Source organism: Melanostigma gelatinosum, assembly GCF_949748355.1.
Source record: "Melanostigma gelatinosum genome assembly, chromosome: 2".
Taxonomy (NCBI): domain Eukaryota; kingdom Metazoa; phylum Chordata; class Actinopteri; order Perciformes; family Zoarcidae; genus Melanostigma; species Melanostigma gelatinosum.
Window position 1 is genome coordinate 16,569,148 of NC_136635.1, and position 23,824 is coordinate 16,592,971.

At 40.6% G+C, this 23,824-nt stretch overlaps 1 protein-coding gene across 1 annotated transcript in view; it reads right to left on the bottom strand.

The window, feature by feature from the left end:
• Positions 1 to 23,824, bottom strand: part of igdcc3 (immunoglobulin superfamily, DCC subclass, member 3) — a gene marked incomplete at its 3' end in the record, with an annotated part of 57,657 nt that overhangs the window by 11,825 nt on the left and 22,008 nt on the right. Inside the window, exons 3-7 of the mRNA XM_079285128.1 lie at positions 10,184 to 10,328; positions 9,943 to 10,073; positions 9,594 to 9,731; positions 7,009 to 7,167; positions 3,699 to 3,864 (exon numbers count right to left, since the gene is read on the bottom strand). Coding sequence (XP_079141254.1) covers positions 3,699 to 3,864; positions 7,009 to 7,167; positions 9,594 to 9,731; positions 9,943 to 10,073; positions 10,184 to 10,328 — 739 coding nt within the window. The remainder of the gene's footprint in view (positions 1 to 3,698; positions 3,865 to 7,008; positions 7,168 to 9,593; positions 9,732 to 9,942; positions 10,074 to 10,183; positions 10,329 to 23,824) is intronic.

The window sequence follows — 23,824 nt, forward strand, 5'->3', positions numbered from 1 at the left end:
CCGTGGAAAAGCCGGGGTTTATTCACCGTCTCAAAGCTTTGGACCCCAGGTACGTGCTACCAAGCCGTAAACATTTTTCTGACGTTGCCTTGCCTCGGCTGTACAATAGTACACGCCAAAGGATCTCTGCGGAGCTGGAGGGGATGTCATTCTACTCCGCAACAACTGACCTGTGGTCCAGCAGGTTGACCCAGACACCGATCCACTTGACTGGTGGAAGCGTCACCAACTTAACTTTCCAAGGCTAAGTACTTTAGCAAAGAAATACCTCTCTGTGCCAGCTACAAGTGCCCCCTCTGAGAGGCTTTTCAGTGTGTGGGGGGGGCATTGTTACATGCCACCGTGCATGCCTGAAGCCAGAGGTAGTAGACAGGCTTGTCTTCCTGGCAAAAAATATTTAGAAAAAACATGCACTACTGTTTAATACTGTTGGTTATGTGCAAAATATGTTATGTTGATGTTAGATCAGATGTTGCACTTTTGAAAATGTGAATGTTAAAGGGTCATATACATTTTATTTCATGCTGTGTTTGTATCAGTGTATTCAGTTAGAAAAGCTTACTGTAAAAAGTTACATTTGCACAGTTGTTTACAATGGAAGGCTACTATTTAATGCCATTTAATGTTATGTTTAATTTAATTTTATATTTAAATGATTCAGGCAAACAAAAGAGTGACCAAATACTTTTTGTATACTACAGGCACCTTTCTACAATGTTCAGGTTTTGTTTGCACTTTATTTTTATCAACCTACTTGGGAAAATCATCACAAAATAAAAGAAAAAATTGTTTTCAACAGCTTCTGTCATCTGCAAAAAATTTTGGGGGAAAAAAATCGATTTAAATCGTGAATCGGATTTTTTGTAAAAAAATCGGAGATTTTTTTTTTAGGCCATATCGCCCAGCCCTAATATATATATATATATATATATGTATATTTATGTACATATACATTGGTTCAGGAGGTAAATCATTTCCCCTCTTTTTCGGGTCCTTCACTACACTAGAAAACTTGTTATTTCTTCTTTAAATTTACCTTGTCATCAATACCACATTTTTTTCAAAACCTAAATTAATTGTTTGAGCAGTTTTAACTGAACATCACAGGTCACCAATCTCGACCTGTGGTTTCCAGGTCCTGTGTTGTCTCCACCTGACCTCATCACATTTTTAAGATTGAAAAAAAAAACGTGCAAAAAGACCTGAGATGATTTTTCTAATAATCCATTGGTGGAAAATTATATAATAGAAAATGAATTGCAAACAATTGCAAAAATTGACTGGCTGGTAATGGCTTTGTAAATATTTGTTGGTTTTCACTGTACTTCGATTGCAGTAAACTACATAGATTTAGGTTTTGGACTGTTAGTTGGACAAAACATGTCAACTCAGGCTTTGGGATATTGTGATATATATATATATATTTTATATATTTATAAATATGAATATATTAATAAAAAAAGAAATCTACAGATTAATGATAACATTTTTGTTAGCACTTGTTACAAGCGAGCACAATCCAGAGAGCTGTATCTGGCAAAACGAATCTGTGTATATAAATATTTCGTAGGACACAGGGTTAGATAATAATAAAGTAATATTAAATAAGAGACTGGGATAATTAATTATACTGTAATGTGTTCTTACTCACCTCACAGTTTGCCTACACAGTTTAAAAAGAGGCACATCAAGCTGCTCTGTTCTCTAAATGTCTGCATTTCCTGGTCAACTAGCTGAGTTTATGAGGTAATTAGCTAATGGTAGATCTCAAGCTGAGGTCTGCCTCCTTAACCAATCACAGAGCAGGCTTTGTGATGCATGAGATCCACAGTATAGCAGGTCTATAGCATACACTAATGGTGGTAAGTGAAAAATGCTGTGATTCTCTGACTACCCGCTCTATCTCTCACCCTCCCTCTCCTCGTTTGTCTTTTGAGCACCCGTCCATATTTCTTTTTGTGTCCAAGTGCGGCCTCATTTATTTCTTCCCTCGTCTCTTTCCTCCTTCGTTAGTCCCTCGCTCCATCTTTCTTAGAAACATAAACTGGTGGAGGCAAGTGGGAGTGGAGCAGTGTGTGAACGATGGAGGGGTCTGTTCCCTTCACTCACTGCTACGGAGTGCAAGTACGGATTTCTTTTGGGTGCAAATTCAATATATTCACTTCTGCCAGGGTCAACTGGAAAAATGGAATTTCTTTGCTGGATGGACACCACGCAGTACTAGCAACAGGCTGGACAAATATTATTGATCCTTTTTAAGTAATGCCTTGAAACCTTGTGCTGGAAAACTGTTATTCATAAGATCTTGAGCCATCATTCTGTAAAACTCATGCAGCTGAAAAGTAGGTCCAACACGTATTTACTCCTCTATATTATCTCTAAGATAGCCCTCCACTGACACAAACAGGACTGTAACACAGAAAACAGGTACTGTAACATGCAATCTTCAAACTGCGAGGATGGTAACTAGCAGAGCTGGTTGCTGGGTCCTCCTCCTCATGACATTCCTGGAGACTGCCATGGGAAAGCCTCCAACATCCAGTCAATACGCTGCTCACATACAAAGGCACAAATAAATTGAGGCTCATGTCTTGGCAGGCGCGAATTCCAGCAGCTGCCGAGTTAGAAGCAACAGAAACGCAGCGAAATTGAACATTTGATGATGCCAAAGATCAGATTAAGGCAGTCGTTTAATACTGAAATCCATATTTCTTCTGTGAGCCGGGTCCAACTTTGTGAGGACACAGTGAGTGCCTGGGAGTCAGGGTTGGGAGGGGAATCTGGGCTGTTAATCACAGTTTGCATTATGTGACGGGCTCCACAATGGCTCTTTTTCAGATTATTTTCGTAATAATAAAATCACTGAACCTCTTTCTGATATGTCACCCTTTATAAAAGGGTGTATAAAGCTATAACAGCAGGTTTACAAATGCTTTATAGATCAGTTATAAAACTATGAATAAGATAGGCTGTGTTTTAAACCTCTTTATTTGGTAACAATCCATTTATTAACACTTGTGAGTTTCACACTTTATAGTGAGCCATCAAGTGTATAGCTACACATGTTAATAAACTTCTAAAACAGATTTTGATCCAGATAAATTGGTCCATTAGAGGGTCTGGCTGATGAATTTAAGAGCTAAAAAGACGAGTGTCTTGTTGGAGGATAAACACCAGCCACAAGAAATGTTCCCACACTGGCAGCCCAAAAGCTACTGTTATTGATGGCTTATAAGCTATCTATTAAGTATGAATTATTTAATATCGACCAATAAAGACTTGCAAAGCTTTTATATAAAGTGTGGCTCATTATAAAGTTGTACCAGTCATCATCCTGTTGCATGTGTACATGTAGAATATATACATGGACAATAGATTAGCGCATCAAACGTAAGCACTGCATCAATCTCAAAAAAACATGATGACAAGAACATTAGAAAGAAAAAAAGCAGATCTCTCCTTAACTTAACAACACTACAGATTACGGAGTCAAAAAGGGGGGGGGGGTTGCTTAGAGAAACAATACTTCTGACAACAAAAACTTAAAAAAACATTCTCTATACGTATATTTAGTGCAGGGCTATTGTTTTGTTTTGCTTTGTTATTTTTCTCACAACCTGACAAAGTATTACAAAGTGGGTATTCTTGTACATGTGAATTAATTCCCGTAAGATTAAAAGGAAAAGTAATTTGTTCACCTGTTGTTGTTCCTGAGTTTGACGTGTCCCCAGGGCTCCAGAATCTGTCCGTTCTTCAGCCAGGTGAGCTGGGGCTTCGGCTCGCCCTGAGCCTGGCAGGTGAAGGCCGCGTTGGTGCCGATGGGCCGAGCGATGGACTGCGGAGCTTGAACGAACTTTGCTGGAGCTGAAAGAGGAGGGAGACAGCGAGTCAGATAAGATGGCCACGGTTTACAACCAAAAGGACGGTGCGAGATAAATAAGTGCCAGAGAAACAAACTGGAAGATTGGAGCAGAATCCAGAGGTGCAAAACGCAAAAAGAAATTACAAAAGGTACAAAAAAAAACCTCTAAGAAAACATTAAGAAAATTGAGGTTGACAAAAACACAAGAGAGAAAAGCAAGATAGAGCGAGAAAGAATAAGAAAGTGAAAATAGAAGAGCCCACGGGGTGAGGCAGCTGTAATTTATTAAAAAGAAGTAGTGTACTGCATTATAGGTGTATTGTATAAATACTGTTGTAAATCTATAAATTACCGTGAATTAGCAGACTTAAAAGAGACACCAGATCAATGAATATGAAGGGAAATAAAGAGAGGAGCCGGAGAGTGGAAGGAAGAGAGCAAGACAATCAACAACACCATTAGTTTGGGACGAATGTGCTTTAAAACAAACACAACATTTACATGAAAATAAAGTGATGCAGTTTATAGTTTCATAACATGTCGTCTCATCCCACGCTTTCAGCTATGGTCAATTAGTGGAAATAACTTATTCATATGAGATGATTCTTTCAGCAGAGAAGGTGCTTTCTTTAAATCACAGAGCAATTACTCTGCTGGAGTTTAATTCTCCTCTGCACTCATTATTGTCCCAGTGGTTATCAGTGATTTGATAACCTGAATTATTTATGCCTATATTAACAAAGAACATTTTTATAGTAATTATAATATCTCAGAGACATCACTAGAGGGTCGAAAGCTGGAACAATAGGCGTTGTCATATTGCGTATTATTAAAAAAAAAGAAGCTTTCCCTTTAACTCATCATTACCTGGTGGGACTGAGCAACTGGAGTCAAATTGTAAAATTACGCCTTAACACAGATGTTGGTTGGATTTAAACGACATTGAATTGTGTTGAGTGAGCTTTAACAGAGAGAAACATGTATCAGTGAGAAACTGTTGTTCACAAAGAACCTAAAACAATTCTTGAGTGTTTCTCAGTTTCAAGTCCGTTCATTCCTACAAAGACATGAATCTTAAAAACAGGTCAGAAATATATACTGTAGTTTAAGGGCATTATTGATCGTCCTACAATTGTAGTTGTTAGCAAAAGTTATTCACGTATGCCACGTATAGCACTTCAAATACCTTTGTTTATTGCTTTTGTGATACGTTTTCCAGTTTAATATTTTTTGTCTGACAATATTTCAATGCAAGCATTTCCATTCTCCCATTGGAAAAGCTAAGGGACCCATCGGCCCTTAAATGGAGGCTGCTGACAGCGTGTGAGGGTCCTTTCATTTATATCTCCCTCTTTCCCACCTGCATTCTCTCTTTCAGTCCCACTCAATGTGTTCTTTAAGGGCTTTCTTAAAGGTGAAGGTCAGAGGGAGCTCCCGAAGATATCGATTTGCACCTGTAAGGGTGTGAGTTAGATCATCAGCACCATCCATCCATCCTGCTCTTGTTTTCCCCTTTGGGCTGTCACACTTTGACTCCTCCTGCGGTCTTTGTTTCTGAAGCTAATTCATTTGCTGTATCGGTGCATTTGTTTGACGTGTGATGGTTTCATAAGACCTCTGGTCTGCATTTATTAAGAGTTGGAATTCTTGACCGCGCTACTCCTTTTCTGAATCAACAGCCACTGACATCCTCTCATAAGGACATACGAAAGTTTTGTTTATTTTCTAACTGAACTTCATGTATTCAGAGTTAAGAGTACACCTTTGTTTCTACAAATCAATGACAAAACCCAAAGACATTGACACATAATTAACATCCATGGCTTTTCCTCTTTGTTCCTGCTAGGGTAGGGGCTTGTCGCAGACTTGACCGGCAGATAAAATGAAATATTGATCAGGATCAATACTGCTGTTGGCTGAAGAAAGGTGTGGTCTATCTGATCAATATGTGAGTGAGGCAGATGCTGGATGTTTCCTATGACAATGAATGCACTAGGGGCTACACACACTTGGCTGCATCCCATTGATCAAAATGCATGTCTCTGACCTACCGTCAAACATTTGACTGGTTACAACACTCGTGTGATGAAGAATGGACAAAGAGAATAATATACAAGTTGTGCATGTTACAGCCCATTGACTATAACTATACTGTATATGTAATTTATATAAATGACTAAACATTACTGCATTTACTGACATTTTCTATCGTTATGTTCCAGTGTTAAAATATCCTACATTCTTACATTAAAGATTCACTGGACTGCAGCTTTGCCTTGTTGTGACATGCATAGCCACAAAGCCATCAACATCTTATATAGAGTTTATCAGGTTTGTGGCCACTGGAAATGAACTCAAAAGTGCTATTGAGATCAGCATCTGCCATTTAATGTTAAGTTTGAAGGATAAACCAGCTTTTCATTAATTTTATTCCATGTGCCTGTCCATAGATACAGGAAAATACCACGACACTAAAGAAGCCAATACAAATCCTCTCCTGTGGTAGAATGTGTCACGTTGTGGCAGAATTGGATTTTAAAAAGTTATGGGAATGTGGACGCTGGGCTCAGTGTCTCCAAACTAAACACATTCTTTGTTGCCCTATCTCTAAAAAGCAATTTGCCATAAAAGATGTAATCACTTGTGCCTCCGCAAATATACTATACTGTACATGATGTCGTGTCCATGTGGATGGGCCAACATTGGTAAAACTCTCTTAAATAGTATTTATTTTACAGAAATTATACTTCTTAATGTGATGTTGTAGATTTTTTGAGTTATATGCTATTTTTAACCAATATTGATGGCACACGGCACTGTGTTAATAAGTACATTTTATCATTTATATTTTCATCTCCACCTGGCTGCTGAGTGATGATGCTGTGATTGGTGCGTTATATGAGCTGTTTGTCCTCACTAGGAGGGGATCACTCACTCTTTCTCCTGTGATAGTATTGTTTTTTAATGCTGAGTGGGAAGGCGGTGAAGTGATCATATGGTAGTCAGGGTGCCTGCACAGATGTCCACCCACAGAATTCACAAGCTTTACCTTATCACCTGACCACAGTTGTATTTGTACGCTTTGAGTTTCCCTCCACTACACCTAACCTTTTGAAAATAGCCCATTTCTTTTATCCAGAACTCACCTTGGACCACCAGACGTCCCTGAGCAGTCCTACGAACACGAGTCCCTGGTTTGTTAGCGGCACACACATAGACCCCTGAGTGCTGCACACCCACATCTGAGATCATCAGGTTCCCTGTGCCGAGGACCTGGATTCCCTCCACACCGATGGGACGGCCGTCTACTCGGAGAAAAGAGAGAGAGAGAGAGAGAGAGAGAGAGAGAGAGAGAGAGAGAGAGAGAGAGCAGTTAAGAAGGATGGCAAATCATTTATGTAGGGCAGCACACAAAAGGACCAGGTGTGCGCCTGTACAATATGTGTTCATGTTAAGTTGGGGTGAATGTGGTGAATGTTCTAGAGCTAAGGTCAGAGCCGGCTTAAAATACTAATTAAATGTACTGTACATTTACAAACACAATTTGACTGAGCAAGTGCTATTTCTAGACCTGCCATAGGTCAAGGATGCAGCTTCCACAGTCAAGTGTGTGATGTCTTATGACGCAGCCGCCCGTACAACAGACACAAGGGTAATACAGAGAAGACGTTGTTGAGTTTGTGACTGCTGCGTGTGTGGTGTTCATGCTGAAATCAGTTGTCTTAACTGGGAGCTCGATGTCAGAGTGGCATCCTAAAGAATACCTTCATCATCAGTTTTTTTCTATTCATGTTTTTTATTGTAAGTGCAGCCTCTCTAATGGATGTTTGGTTAATTAAAGCTTTCACACTTTAGCAGCTCTTTTCTTCATGCTTTTGTCCGTCAAAGCCTTGAAGTACATTTGCTTTTAAACCGTTACACAGGATATGTTCCAGCTGCTACTGGGGGACCAAAAACGTTAACTGCTACTTCTAATCTCCTATCTCCTTACACAATCCATAGCTGCCTAGTCTCTGCTCTCGCTGTACGTACATGATAAGCTCACACTTTCCTGTGCTCCCTAGTCTCTACCCCAACAATGACTCCAGTCTGCCTCTGATATTAGCTATGGGGCCAAGGGGGAATTTTATTCTCATCTATGACTTCCATCTGCAGCCTGTAAGCCTGTATGGTCCAGATTTGAAGTCAACCATGTTTTCTTAGGTGTACTTTCATATCTTTAATGCAAATAATTAAGGCAAGTCTAAACTATCTTTCTTCAAACAGCTTGTACTACGGCATGTGTCAAAATAATACAAACGCAGCAATATAAAACAAAAATATATAGGTTCTATTCATGAAACACACAATTAAACCTAACAAATTAACCAAAAAGAGAATATAGCATTGCTATAAAATCAGTGTAAAGCTGATGTGAAATGATGAGTTTTGAGATGGTCTTTGTTCAGAGACTCTGTGTTTACTTGTCCTACACTTCAAAAGGCAATCATCACAGCAAACACACACTTCCTTCTTGATTTTTTCCAACAAGATAATTAAAAAGGCCTTATTCTCTCCCAGCTTCATGAGTGAAGTCAACAATTCAATTCAGCCATTCAATTAAGTAATCAGCTGTAAGATGGGATCTCATGGTGATGGATTATGAAGAGGACAATATTTTTAATTAATCAAGACAAATTATTACCATGAAATAAATCACTCCAACTTGCCTGCCAAGTGAATTTGCTCTGTGTCTGTCATTGTGATGTGTTTTTATTGCTTTTCTGCATTTTTCAATTATCATTAACTAACTTCTCAGTCCCGCAAGCTTTTGTCTTAACAAAAGCAGTCGTGTTCTCTTCTTGCCTTTTTCTACTATATTTTGTTCTCTCTCTCTTGCCCCCCCCCCCCAATCAGTTTCTCTCCATCAGCCACTAATTAACTTAGTGTCAGAAAAGAAAGAGCACAGCAGCTAGCAGGCTGTGGTACTGTTGAATGAATAGCAGTAAACACACTCTGACCAATGTGAAACTATAAGATTAATTATGCATTTTAGCCTCGCTGCTGTAATCTAATACACACAAATCCCATTGTGTTAGCATTTCATTCTAGCGACATTGTGTAAAGCAATACCCTCAATCAGATTATGCCCAAGTGCTTGGGAGGCAGCAATTTACATTTGGAACAGCAAATTGGATAATAGGTAAAGAAAACAGATACCAGATTGAAATAATGGTTATGACAGACTTTGAGTGATAGTCAAGAAAAAATACACAAGCATGGCGGGAAGGGAGAAACTAATCGTATCTGTTTCAGCACCTCGTAGCAATTACTCAGAGGCTCGCTGATGCTTCGATGGAGATTCAACTTCATGAGGAGATGAAGCATGCATTCATCAACACAGAGCCGAACATCATGTTTAGCCTCAAGGCCAAGTGATGAATCCCACTGCCTCATGTATCCACAATATATGCTCCACTGTATCAAATGTATGCACACATTACATTACACAATGCAGGACAGATCAAAGCTGCGCTCCAAAAAAAATACAAGCACACAAGGACAAAAAGCACATATGACCCCCACAAAATACTCAAGATTTGACGTGCATGGATGCACACTGCGATTTTACTTCGGCTCAGTCACAACTAATTCCTCAAATGCAAACACATATGAGCAGAAGGAAATATTCCATCTACACACATGCACCTTCTGGGGCCTTTTCTTTGATATGAAAATGAATTGTTCTCACCTAGTCTGCTCCAAGACACAATGGGCCGAGGGTATCCGGTGGCAACGCACTCCAAGATGGCGGTTTGGTGAACAGTGAGGGTAAGGTTTTCTGGACCGACCACTATCATAGGCTCTTTGTAAACAGACGACTGAGAGCCTAGAGAAAAGCAGGGCAGAGGGGAGAATAAGATGGGAACGAGCATGACGGATGGCATCCTTTAATTGGATTTCTCCAGAGTGCATTAGCTCAATATGCTGATATCTCTTGAATCAGGCAGAGGAACAATAGGTTTAGAAGATCTTGGACATATGCTGGGTAGATAGCCTGCTCGTGGTGTTTGGATGTAAAATGGATTAAATATAACAACCTGAAACAGTGAGGAGTGCTTCAGTGCTGTGTTTCACTCCTGCACTGTTATGGGCCACACAGCAGAACTTCCCACTGTCCTCCTCGTGCACCCCTGTGATCTGGAGAACACCTGTAGGCAGAAGAGTGTACCTGCGAGAGAGTAAAAAAGACACAAGACAGAAGGAGACAAATACGATGAGACCACGATAAAGTGCTGCCATCTCTAATGAGTGTCACGCCGCGATTTGGTTTGGTCCAACCTCTCGTCCCGGGTGTACACCGGGCGGCTGTCTTTTTCCCAGCTGATGACAGGCTCTGGCAGACCATGGATCTGGCACTGGAATCTAGCAACACCGGACTCCTCAGCATGCACCGACTCTGGTTGGACATGGAAGTCTGCCATAGCTGTAGAGGGAGAGAGGGAGAGGGGGATATTATGTCATATCATCACAACACAGCTACAGAAAAACAGGCCTGGCTGCTTACAGAAAAGAACTATTCATGTACGATCCATATATCTTCAATCTTTGATTTCATAAAAATAAACAACCTATCTATCAAATCAACAACTGAGAATGGAGAATTCCTCTGACATATTCATGTTCTCCTTTACCATCTACTCATTATGTCTGCAAGGGTAAAAGTTAAATCGATTCATAAGATGTGTAAAGTGCCTAAGTCACTTACATGCATTCATTAACACACATTTAAAAAAACCTCAAGATTAGAGATGATGATTCATATGGAGTGAATACCGTGTTGCTGAAAAAGAGCAAGATCAATGTAGAATTGCTGCATTGAGGGCAAAGGCACCATCTTGTTACAGTGCTTGAAATAAAGCACGCACTGCTCTCTTTACTCATCACAGTACTAGACAGATACATGTCTTTATACAGGGTGGTGAAGATGAGAGGGAACAATACTGCCAGCTGTAAAGTCCTCCTCTCTACTTCTCTGGAGAGAAATCGTTTCGAAACAACTGAAGACACCGATGCCAATGGTGTTCAACTACTAGTCCCTGATGTAGTAATCTACCCTGGAACTACAGGAGCTGAGATTTGAAAGCCATAACATTGCAAGACCTTTCATTTTCAATTCAAGAAAGTTACTTGGTGATGGAAGGCAACGGGAAGAGATGTACAGTATATTTATTACTTGGATTGTTTGATTAATGTTGTTTTGATCCAACAGTTTTCCGAAATCCTATATTTCTTAGAACATTTTCTTAAAAACTTCCCGACAAATGTCATCGTGAAGAAACACAGTCAAGTTACAGGAGCATGTGTGCCATTTCTGCTCAAGAGAAGACATGACATATGTACTGTACATATAGATACAAAACTGTATCTGAGTCATCCTTTACTGAAGGGGATCTCTAAATAGATGAAGTACAGAATATGCATGTAAATATGGATTTTCTGCTATATGTTGCCATTTAGTATGTCGGTCAGGCGTGTTTTAAAAAAATGCATGCTAACGCAGAGAAAGCAACACACACGTCGCCATATAGCAAGACCAGTATCAACAACCCGACAGAGAGCCTCACTCAGCTGCATTCACATATCTACTGCCGGTGCCAGCACACAAAAGCAGCATCGAAGGTGGAGCCAGCGACAAACTCAATTAGAGAGAGGCCCTCTACTTCCACAGTTCTCCCACCTTCTTCAACACAAGTGCTCATTTAAATGTCAGCCATAATTAACTTGGACACAGGCGGACTTATCTGAACACTGTTAGCATAACAAGAGGGACGGACCCCTTATTATTTCATAACCTCCTGCTCTTCCCAACCTGTAGCCTGCATTAATTCATTACTGACAGGATGAGCAGAAAGCAAGCGGCAACTATACTCTGGAGCAGGGGTCTCAAACTCATCTTCACTCCGGGCCACATCAGCATCACGGTCGGCCTTAAAGGGCCGGTTGTAAATGTAAGACTGTGTAAATCAGGGATGTCAAAGTCAAATGGACGGAGGGCCAAATAAAAAATTTTGCTACAAGCCGAGGGCCGGACTGTTCGAATGTTCATTGAAAAATTTTTAAATGACGCATATAGTCTAGTGAACCTAATTGAACCTACTGAAAACCTAACAAATATATTCCAATATGATCAGATAAATAAAGCAATATTTTCTTATGGCTCTGTCAGTAATCTTTAATTTTCAACAGACACAAAAGACAAATTTCCTTTATATAAAAATCCCCATAACATGAACATTAAATGAAAGAAACCGGTATTCAAGGCACCATCAGTAGCCTATATTTTCTATTTTAGCAAAAGTGGGCTAAATTTACTTCAAAGAAAAAAACAATAATAGCAATTTTCTATCATCCACTCAACTGAAATATTTTTAAAATATAATTGGATTGAAATACAATAAAATAAAGTGCAAAAATCTATTAATCAAAAACAACACTTTGTTTAAGGAGAAGTAACATGCAGTGAAAACAAATATTAAACTTTAACTTTTAAACTTGAACTGAGTAAAAACTCTAAATATGTGATTGCACAGTAATGTTCACTTGTTTGAGGTTGAGGGTGATACTTGGTGGTGTCCCATCTTTTCCACAAGTTCATCAATGTTCGGGGTAAGGCTCTGAGCTGAGGAAATCCTCAGAATTGAGTGGAGGTGTTCAGCAGTAAGTCGACTTCTGTGTGATGTTTTGTTCAGGTTCATCAAAGAAAACAGTTGTTCACACAGGTATGTGCTGCCAAACATAGACAACGTTTGAGCAGCCTGGATGCGCAGCTGGGGCATTGTGTCGGGGAGGAAACGGGCGAACTCCGCAGCACCCACTGCCGCATATTTTGCCCTCAGTGCATCATTGCATTGGAGGTCAATCAACTCCATTTGGAGGTTTGGTGGTGAGCTTTCCACGTCAACAGCAAATGGGTTACCGAGCAGTTCCAACCTGCTTTTTTGTGCTTCAAAGTCAGCAAATCGGCGTCGAAAGTCAGCGGCAAGCATACCTATTTTATCAGCCAACTGTGCGCTCGGGAACGCACTGGTAGAGAGCTTCTCTTTCATGGTCTGGCAGCTGGGAAAGTGGCTCAAATTTTCTTTCCGCATCTGCGTCTCCCACAGAGTCAGTTTGGTTTTAAATGCCTTCACTGTACTGTACATATCAGAGATGACATGATCCCGACCCTGCAGCTGCAAGTTCATTGCATTCAGATGACTCGTAATGTCACACAGAAAAGCCATTTCACACAGAAACATTTCGTCTCGGAGTTGTGTTGTGTCTTTCCCTTTGCTGTCCAAGAACAGACAAATCTCCTCACGAAGCTCGAAACATCTTTGAAGCACCTTTCCCTGGCTTAGCCATCGCACCTCTGTGTGATAAGGCAAATCACCATGCTCCGTTTCTAACTCCGTCAGAAATGCCTTGAACTGGCGGTGATTCAAACCTTTGGCTCTGATAAAGTTAACTGTGCGCGTGATGATGCTCATTACATGCTCCATTTTCAAGGCTTTACCGCACAACGCTTCCTGGTGTATGATACAATGATAAGCTGTCAGCTCACCTGTCGCGTTTTCCTCTTGCATCTTTTCCCGTATCTTCGCCACCAGTCCGCTCCTGTGTCCACACATCGCAGGTGCTCCGTCGGTTGTCAAACCCACGAGTTTTTCCCAAGGCAGCTCCATCTCATTTACACATCTTGACACCTCTTCATACAAATCATGCCCCGTAGTTGTGCCATGCATAGGACGTAAAGCCAAAAACTCCTCTGTCACGCTTAGGCTGGAGTCCACTCCGCGGATGAAAATTGACAACTGGGCAATGTCAGAAATGTCGGTGCTGTCATCCACAGCCAAGGAATATGCAATGAAATCTTTTCCCTTTTTCACAAGCTGCTCTTTTAGATTGATGGACAACTGGTCTACTCTCTCGGCAATGGTGTTTCTGCTCAGACTCACATTTAAAAAGAGTTGCCTTTTTTCTGGGCAAACTTCGTCACAAACTTTAATCATGCAGTTTTTGATGAAATCCCCCTCCGTAAATGGCCGGGCTGATTTAGCGATCTCTTCTGCCAAAATAAAACTGGCCTTGACAGCAGCCTGGCCTTGTGATTTGGCTTTTTTGAACAGAGCCTGTCGAGATTTGAGGCCTCGTTTTAATTCCTCTGCCTTTTGTAGCCTTTGTTCCATGTCCATATTCTTGTTTTTGTCCGCGTGTTTCGTTTCATAATGTCGTCTCAGATTATACTCTTTCAGTACCGCCACACTTTCTCCACACAGAAGACACACAGGTTTTCCAGCTACCTCCGTGAACATATACTCCGACTCCCACCTTGTTTGAAACCCCCGGTTCTCAGTGTCCACCTTCCGTTTTGCCATTTTTGATGGGTATCTGAAAGTTCATTTTACTGTGATGCTGACGACTGCTGTGCCAATAAATATTGAAATGAAGCAGCCTACTGCTCGGTGCGTCACCGTTGCATTGTGGGAAATGTAGTATTGGTGCGTGTAAAAGATCTGCGGGCTGCCGGCTTGCTGCAGTCTGCGGGCCGGTTCTAATAATAAATCAAGATCATCCCAGGGGCCGTAAAAAACCTTCTCGCGGGCCGGATGTGGCCCGCGGGCCTTGACTCTGACATCTATGGTGTAAATGTAACGACTCCTAACATATTAGTAAATAACTGTCTCTGCATTTGATTATTGTTTATTCAAGTGTAAAAATATTGTACATGTAGTTATATAAATGTAAACATATATTTAAGCACATTTCTGTTATTATAACTTAAATCCTTTTAATTTAGGGTTAAGAAACCCACATTACTCTATCAAAGATCAAACTGTTAAAGAAAATATCAAAGACAAATATCAAACACAAGTTACTACAATAACTTTGTTCAATGCTTAAAATCCTTTCAAGGGTGCGTTTGCACAATCCCACATGAAGTATTTCATGTGTTTTTAAAGCCACGTTTGAAGTAGTCTTCAACTCACAATACATTTCCATTTCAAATGTACAGTAACCAGCCAAAGAGCTGCTTCTGTGTTTAAGTATCTCATCATTATGTCTTTCTATCATAGTTTTGACTTTCTATCTCGGAATTATGACTTTCTATCATAGTTATGACTTTCTATCTCATAACTTCGACTTTCTATCTCATAATTTCGACAATGGGGATATTTTTATTATCAAGTCTAACTTAAAAAGAAAAAGAAAAAAAAAAGATTTTTTGGCCGGGAGTTTGAGACCCCTGCTCTAGAGGCTTATTCATGACTGTGACATGCTTGGTTGTTGTCTGCTTGTCTTTCCACAAATTTCTTTGGTATCGCCTGTTTGTGTCCCCTTGTCTTAATTTTGCAATGCAGATAGTGATTTCAGTCTGTTTGCAGGCGTATCTACTAGTTCTGCATTTAATCCTTTTTTTTTTACATGCCATTCATATTTGGAAAGGGTTGATAGTACAGTTTAAAAGGTCAGAATTGAAATAAAACCAAAAGGCATGTTAATGGCCAAGAGACTGAGAGAGAGAGTGGGGGACACTTCATATGTGGCGGCACTTTAGACCAATGTGGCTGCGTCAGTGGTCCAGATTATTCCAATTTCAGAGTTTAATGAGAAGCATGGCATTCTCCAGGACAACTTGACCTTCGATCTATGAACGGATATATGGAGCTCAGATGAAAATTTAAACATGCTAATTCAGTATTCTTCCAGTAGTGACAGCTCACTCTTCCTACGCTATGAGTTCTCCGTGAGAAGAGATAGCACGGCCACTGTTTCCATTGTTTTGTCTCAAGATAAATAACAAAAAATCAAAAAAAAATGTCCTTGTCTATCTACTATGTGGCCACAGTTGTATATCTCACTGATGTAATTTGGCCAAAATCAGGGGTCCAACTGCAATTTTTCCACCTGGGACCCACAACGTTCAAGCCATAAAAACATTTAAATTCCAACCTCACGGTGAAGCATAGACGGCATCAGCATTATTTTACCACCAAACCACAAATACAGCTCTTTGCATGTTCTTTAAATAACAACTGTTACATCTATTCTTGTATATTTCACGATTCACATGGCAGAATATTGGCCCATAAGGACATTTTCACCGGTCCTCAATCAGCAATACTTTCTGTCTTGGCGCGCTGTAATACGGAGCCTGGGGCAGAGACTGGCAGAGTGTAGCACCGAATGAATTAAAGTCTTAAAGCACCGTCACTGAGAAAGGTTAGGAGTGGACAAACCGCTAGGAATCCCCCAGAACTCAATACACAGAAAACAAGCACAGTGACTGGTGTGACCAAAAGACACTTTCTGGCTTGGAATACAGTCTCAAATCAAGACACACACATGCAGAAACTCTGCCGTTTGTACTGTCCATGTGTACTGGGAACACAGGGGACATGAAGAGGGAAACAAAATTGCACTTGAATGGAGAGGAACAAAGAAGTTTAATAGGAGGACCAGAGCCTATACGAGCTTTCTTGGGCATCTTTGTCAAGTAGTCATGGTGTCCGCTGATCTGGCGGTTCTGTGTGTCCGCCTACTCAACCCCCAATAACGGGCCCCACCCTTGGCCATCATGCATAAAACATGGCTTCTCTAAGAGGCCCACACCCCTGCGACCATCGACACACTCATAGCATCAGACACAATCGGAGACATCATAATAGGGTTAGATACGCAGAGAAACACATACAGAAGCAGAGAAACTTGTTAACCGTCTGTGGTAGGTGTAAAGGAAAACAGCCGTTCGTAATCTGCATTGTGCATTTGCCTTTTATTGTGTGCTAGGTTGCAGAATCAATCTAAAGTGATGTCGCTCAGCTACAGCGCATAAACAAATGCAAAAAGCTACTTCAACAGAAACAAGCAAATCAATCTCCGCTCGATGCTGCAGGAAAAGACAGACACACATGTGGCACTCTCACTTATCCCAACACCCAGCCCGAACAGACATGTTCCATATTGTTTTTCACTCTTCCTTTGCTAAGTGTTGACAGTCGCTCACACATGATTAAAGACTGTCCACTACCAGCATGATGCTATTGGCTTAAATGGAGCAGGTCTAATTACTGCAATAAGGCAGACAATGGTTGGGGTGCAAACTAAAAAGAAATCCATACACAAGTGCACATGGAGGACATTGCTCCTTGAACATATGTCTGATGGTTCCACTGTGACAACCATAGAAGAAGAATGAGTGAGGGAGTAATATGAGGGAAGGTCACCGACAGGAAATGTGAAGCGCGTGATTTAGAAGGGTAGCTGTGCAGTAAATCAGGTCTTGTCAAAACTCTGGTCATCTAATGATAGCCAACAAGTGAGTGGCACTGCCTGAATGTTTCTTTCACAATTTAAGACCAAATAGTTCCATAAGGCGTGACAAAACAGGCAGAAATAAAGATGACAATTTGTTTTAAAAGTCAAAATTCCGATTACTGAAAATCACCAAGACACATAAAGGACGCACTCCAAGTGCTCATCTACTGGTACTAATTATTGGGTTCGAGGGCCAATGACGAGCTGAAGGATCAGTCGATGTTGATGAATTGTCCATCCTTCAATTCCACACTACTGGTCATGTACAATTAATGTATGCAGTACAAAAATAAGATGCTGTCAGACTGTGTCCAGAAGTTGCTCCAAATGAGTGTGTCAGTAAGAACTAAAAAGAATATGCTTGTTTACAAAATCAAAGATCAGAACGAATGCAAAACAGAAAAAAAGTATACAAATGTTGAGTTAATTTGTGGAATAGTTTTGGAAAGGAAATACAAACACATTTAGAAATAACATTTTCAAAAATTTGATGATTAACAATTTAAAAAAATGGTGTATGAACACTAGTGTGTAAAGGAACTTTTGTTTTGGACTTTGTTTGGGACTATAACAAACCTATATTTTATTTTGTTTCTTTCTTTCATTTTAAGTGTACAAACTTAATGAGAATCATACAAAATAATTTCAGTGAAAATGGTAGGTTTAATAAATTCGGGTTTCAGCCGACACCCTTTCGGTCTGTATAAATTTGCTTTAGTTTGTCATTATTTAAAAAATAATGACTTAATTGTGGTTTATTATTGTTCATGTGTATTAACTTTGAAAATGACCGCAATAAACTAAACTAATACGAATACAACAAATATTTAAGGTTGTGAATTTTCTGTGGTTTTCCATGATCAACACAGAAGCATCTATTGAAGAATTGAAGATGAAATGGTGATGACTTGAATGACCCCTAGCTGCCTTCTTTTTTTGCCCCAAAGTAATGATCCATTTCTTTATTGCTCAGTTAAACACACACACACACACACACACGCACACACACAATTAACAGAGAAGAAGTAACAAGGTGTTTTCTGTTACGACTCCTGCTGCAGTGACCAAATCTGATGAGACATTTCCACTACAGACATGTGGTCACATGTGAAGTTTCTTTCCTGTGCTGTGGATGATTCATTGATATGACAGAGGTAATGATGCTCGGGACATGCATCCTACAGCACCATTCAAACCTGCAGCTATGGTGTAAAGCTTCAGTGATGTTACAATGTCATCTCCATCCCTCACATCTCCCCTTGCCTCCAGGCCACCCCCCACTCTGCCGTTCATTTCAACCGTTTGCTCTGCTCTTCATCGCACCCCTCGCCACAACCCCAAGAGCCCTCTCTGGCCTGTGACATCATTAAGCGCATGTTGTTCACGCAGCGGTGATGACTGCCGTACCCACCCCACCCCCAACTCGGCAAACCAGTAAAATAGAGATGACGTTCATAAATAATGGAGATAGTGTATGGTGCTATTCCAGCGTGGAGAGCCTACACTTCAACAGCCTTTAAATAGGCATCCCTGAAATAGCAGGTCCCTGTGCTGGGACCCTAAAGATGGCATTTTAATGCAGATGTGATATTTTATTGGCTCCCTGCCCCACTAGGCCTCCACCCCCATACTGCGCCCAAGCCTGGGCACTCGTGTTATCAATCTGCTGGTTCGTGGTGCGTGACGCTTATCACCTACGAAATGAAGGGCTGCACATGCATGGGTTGCACTCTGTCTTCCCATGACACACATTAATTCCCCTTCTTTGAATGCTTTGGCACATCAACAACTTCCTGTGTCAGTACCTGCATGAGCCAAAGCATCATAAGCTGCATATCTGCCATGCGCCTTCAGCTGGGAGCTGTAAGGATGTACGTGAGGTCAGGAAGACTCAGGAACCAGACCTATTGATCATTTATATTAAAAGCTCTTCAGACAATATACATGTGATATACTGTATCTTATAAAGCAGGAGGTTACAAGCATGTTTTATTGCTATTTTTTTCTAGCAGTTCAGCTGTCATACCTTTTGTTTACTTATATACCTGGCATTTGATCAGTCTTTACTCAACAGGCACATGTGGCAGTCCAGTGCAAACTATGCCTTTATATGTTGTAGACATGGATTGTCTATGCCTAAGTTTTTAGATGAAATGTCAGGTGATCATTAAAGTTATTACAATATTCTGATGAGGCCAGGAATCTGTATACCAAAATTCATTGCCAACCATCCAATAGCTGTTGAGATACTTCACTAAAAAATTGAAATGTCTATCTCATAGTGGTGCTAGAGGTACGGTCCTTTCGTAAGTCTTTATTTATTCTGGACCAGAGTGGTGGAACAAATGACCAACAGACCCACATTGCTGTCCCCAGTCACAGCACTAGAGTGACTGAAGACTACCTGCATAATCACCGATATGGTTTTACAAATATCAATATTGATGGTGTGCCATTGATCCAAATGTAGAGAGATGATGTTGATAGAATCTGACAGCACAGCATGAATCAAAGTCATACAATGTACCGGTAATCAAACATATCAGAACACACAGGTCAGCTAAATGTCAACCAAAGAACACATATCTCTTGTCCACTTCAAACACAAACCTAGTTTTTCTTTTCATTATTTTGCCTTTCCTTCACTCGTCTTTGGTGATTTCCACCTATTTGATTTCCTAAACTCACAGCTGAACATGACAGACTCCCTTACTTGACCCGCTCACACTACAAAATCACTTTTGGCTGGAATTGAATTGCCTTTTCTGCTCGTGTTGTAAGCTTGTTTGCAGTAGGCTTTCCTGTGGTGTGTTGTCCTTAGTCTGTTGTGTTGATCAATACTGTGGAGCTTGTGTGCAATACGTTAAATATAATAAGATTGATAGCTGCTATTATGGCTCCCTGTAGAAGGTTGAGGGAGCAGAATTGCTGCAACAGTTACCATTCCCAATAATACTTAACATTTGTTCTCTGTTTAACCAAGGAAGTTAATAAAAGGCAATGATATGTACAAAATATAAACCCCTGTTCATTGTAATGCAATCCAACATAAAAGTTCTGTATTCAATGCTACCTTTGTATTAGAAATCATGAACATCTACAGTTCCATGATCGTTGAGTGAAGTTAAGTCAATCTGCTGATGATGACGTTGCAATGCAGTCGAAAGCTTCAGAACGAGTATGTTGTAACTGTAATTAGTCAATTGAATATTCATTCATTCATTAATCATATAACAACTACTTTGATCAACTAATCACCGGATTTTTTTGAGAACTAATGGCCCTCGTTACAGCTTCTCAAGGCTGGTTTCTCATCAGTCTTCTAGGATATTAAACTAAATCTCTTTGGGTTTTGAACTGGTGGTTGGACAAAAAAAGCTATTTGATGATGTTAAATTGGACTTTTGAGAAATTATTATAACATGTTTAGTAAACCCTTTGGCTGCTAAATAACATTATCAGATTGTCTATATGCATAGGAGCCAAAGCAAATTATTATTTGACTGCCTGCCAAGATGGCCAATGCTGAACAAAAACTGAAAGAGCATAATTAAACAGTTTAAAATGTTAAATACAAAGTTAGCTATCACTTGCCGTTATACCATCATAAGCTACGTTTGGCAAAGTAATTAAGGTAAGAAGAGAACAGCTTTTGTTGTCAAACAAAGAGAGTATGATGGGAAGGCCCATTTCTCACTGTCTAGTTGTCCCCCCCCCCCCCGTCCCGTCCCTCCTAACCTCTCCACTCCAGGGACAAAGCCTGGGCCTCCCCCGTTGGCCTGCTCTGTGCCTGTGCCTCCATCACACTTCATACTCCTGCGCCACCTCAAGCCTCTTCCGCCCTCCACACCCCATCGGCCCTCAGGCCTCTGCTCCTCACACTCCAGCACCCACAGCCCCTGCACTCCCGCTCTGCCCCTGTGGCCCCAAACCACAGCACTAAGCCTTCTTCAGTCACTTCAGCATGCAGGCCCTAATTAAAGAGACCCATTAAAGCACAACAGATGCTGCAAATTAAGGGATTATTTAAATAATTCCCAGTTGCAGCTTGGGTAAGATTAGAAACAAGTGAGAGAGTGAGAAGGCTGGGACATCAGAAGAAGGAGGGTGAACATAACAGACTGATTGACCAGTTTGATTTGAAACTGCTCCTTGTTAGTGTCAACCTTGTTGGTATTCTCCTTTTAAAATAAATAAATATTATAATAACTGTTTGTTCATGTAGAGATTCACAAGCAACAAAGAAGGGATTTGAAGCATGAGAACAAAAATAGTTGTCCTTTTGTAACATGTAAGGTCTAACTGGGTGTAAAACTGCATACTCACTAAACAACTTCAAACATGAACTCATGATAATCAGAGACATGGCTCAAAATTGCATCTTTTCTACTTTCAGAAGACTTCACTACTCTAATGGTATATGCTCCACACTGTCTATCACAATCTTCCTTTCTCACATGCAGGTGGGCCCAGGCCGTCCAGTCACTTCACCATCGAGTGTCACATGGGGAGCACTTTTGCCGCACTGTAAGCGTTTTTAGCAGCGTTATCTGTGAGCCAGCGGCTCGCCAGAGCCATTGAGAGGCAATCAAAATGCTCCAAATCTTGGATCTTGCACCTTTCAGAAATACCTCTCTGAAAACAACATGTAGCCGAATAGTTTTCCATTTCTGTTTCCTAATCGTACACTGGACACAAAATTAAAAAGTAAAATCTGAGCCCGGTCTTCCTGTAATTAATTTAGCTAGTACACTGTGTACACTGGACAGAAAACATATTTTTAGAAAGAGTACTAAAAGAGAGGCTCTATTAGAAAATACAACAAGAACTGAAAGAACTGAAAGCTATATAGGCTAATCTGTAAGTGGGTCGGGAATTGGGCTCTCTATAGACTGTTGATTTACTAACTTTTCTCTACTCTTCAACTTGCTAGGTAGTGGAGAAAAACTCGAAATCATTTTCTCTAGAGCATTTCAGGGAGCATAATTAAGCTCTCCTTAAGGGTCTGAGCTCAAAATCAATTGGTAGTAGAAGAAGAAATGCAGCTACTTTACTAGCACATGCCCTCTTAGACACGGTCACTCACACTTGTACTATTCTTCGCAAAACAACCTAATTTGTTGTCAATTTTGAAATCAGGCTTTAAAAAAAAGCATCACTTTCCAAGCGCATATTACAAAGAGCAATGCTTCTTAAAAAGATATTCTGGCACTCCTCTTCTTCACACCTGATTGTTTCAGGAAAGATTCTATGCCTTCACGGTGCCATTCTCTACTTGCCCAGAGGCCACATATCTAATTAATATCGCCAATAACTCAGCATGTAACTGCCTGCTTTTGAATTCAAATGAGATGCCTCTCCCATCATCCAACCAGTATATGTATATGAGCTCATATCCATATTAATTATTATTTACTGTATGCCTTCTGCACAAAAGCAAAAGCCTGCAACTGTTTTATCCCTGTCCTGTCTTGTCGCTTCTTGGTGTTGATGAGTTCGAAATATTTTTAAACGTTTTAGAGACATCTGGGGTATTTATATTCTAATGGAAATGCCATTTAATTCTTCTTTGCCTCGTCTCCGCCTCCTGTTTTGTGAAACAAGAAATAAGGGAGGCCCGCAGATAGCAGTGGCTCTGAATAACAACCTGGATAGATATTTGGCATCACAATTCTCCTCAGTCCAACACTCATTACTTCCCCCTCATTAGAGGACAACTGTTGGGTAGTGAGGCCAGTCTGAGGAGGCCAAGATGGATCTCTCCCGAAAAGTCTTCCTTTGTGCTGTTCCGTGATCATTTATTGCTGGTGGAAAGAACGTAAATCTAGAGAAAATTCTAAGATTAATTTACCGCAATGTGTGTGTGTGTGTTGCTTTCTGATAGTGTAGCATGCAGTGTTAACTATGCATGTGATTTGAGGGGGGCTGGCCTGAACTCGGGGTAGATGGATGACCCCACATCTGGCACTCCCACGGGACATCTGAAAGACGCAGGGCGGGACCGGCCCATGCGCTCCACTGCATCTCACAGCACCCTGAAAACGGTGCTCCCCAAATGGCTGAAAACGGCTTTGTAAATAATCCCCCCCCCCCCCCCCCCCACACACACACACACACAGCTCAAGAGAAGCCTCTGGCTATTGTAAGATCCGGATCTGGGCCTCAGTATCCATGTTGGTTTCCAAACGCTCAAATCAGTTTGACAGTTTCCAAAAATGCAATCCTGTCAAAATTCACACAAACAAATCCATCAACATGGTGACAATTGCATGTCCAAAATCTCCAGTCCATTTAATATAAATCTCCCGTCTGGGGCTGAGCAATATGGCCCAATTTTCTTTTTTTCCAAAGTCATTGCAAGCAAACACAAGGCATCCTCATCTACTCCCAATGTTTGTATGTTCTTTTGTATATTCTTTGCTGAGATTTGACCCACAAATGTCTTTCCACTTATTATATAGCTGATAGTGGATATGATAAGACCTAAGGCTATGCATAACTAACCACCCAACACTACATTGTCTTACAATGACAAGTTTCCACTTCCACTTCCCAGGACAAGAAGTTCAGGACAAAGTGCCTCAGGTAAAGTTTTGCTAACTCACTCAAGAAGAACAGAAT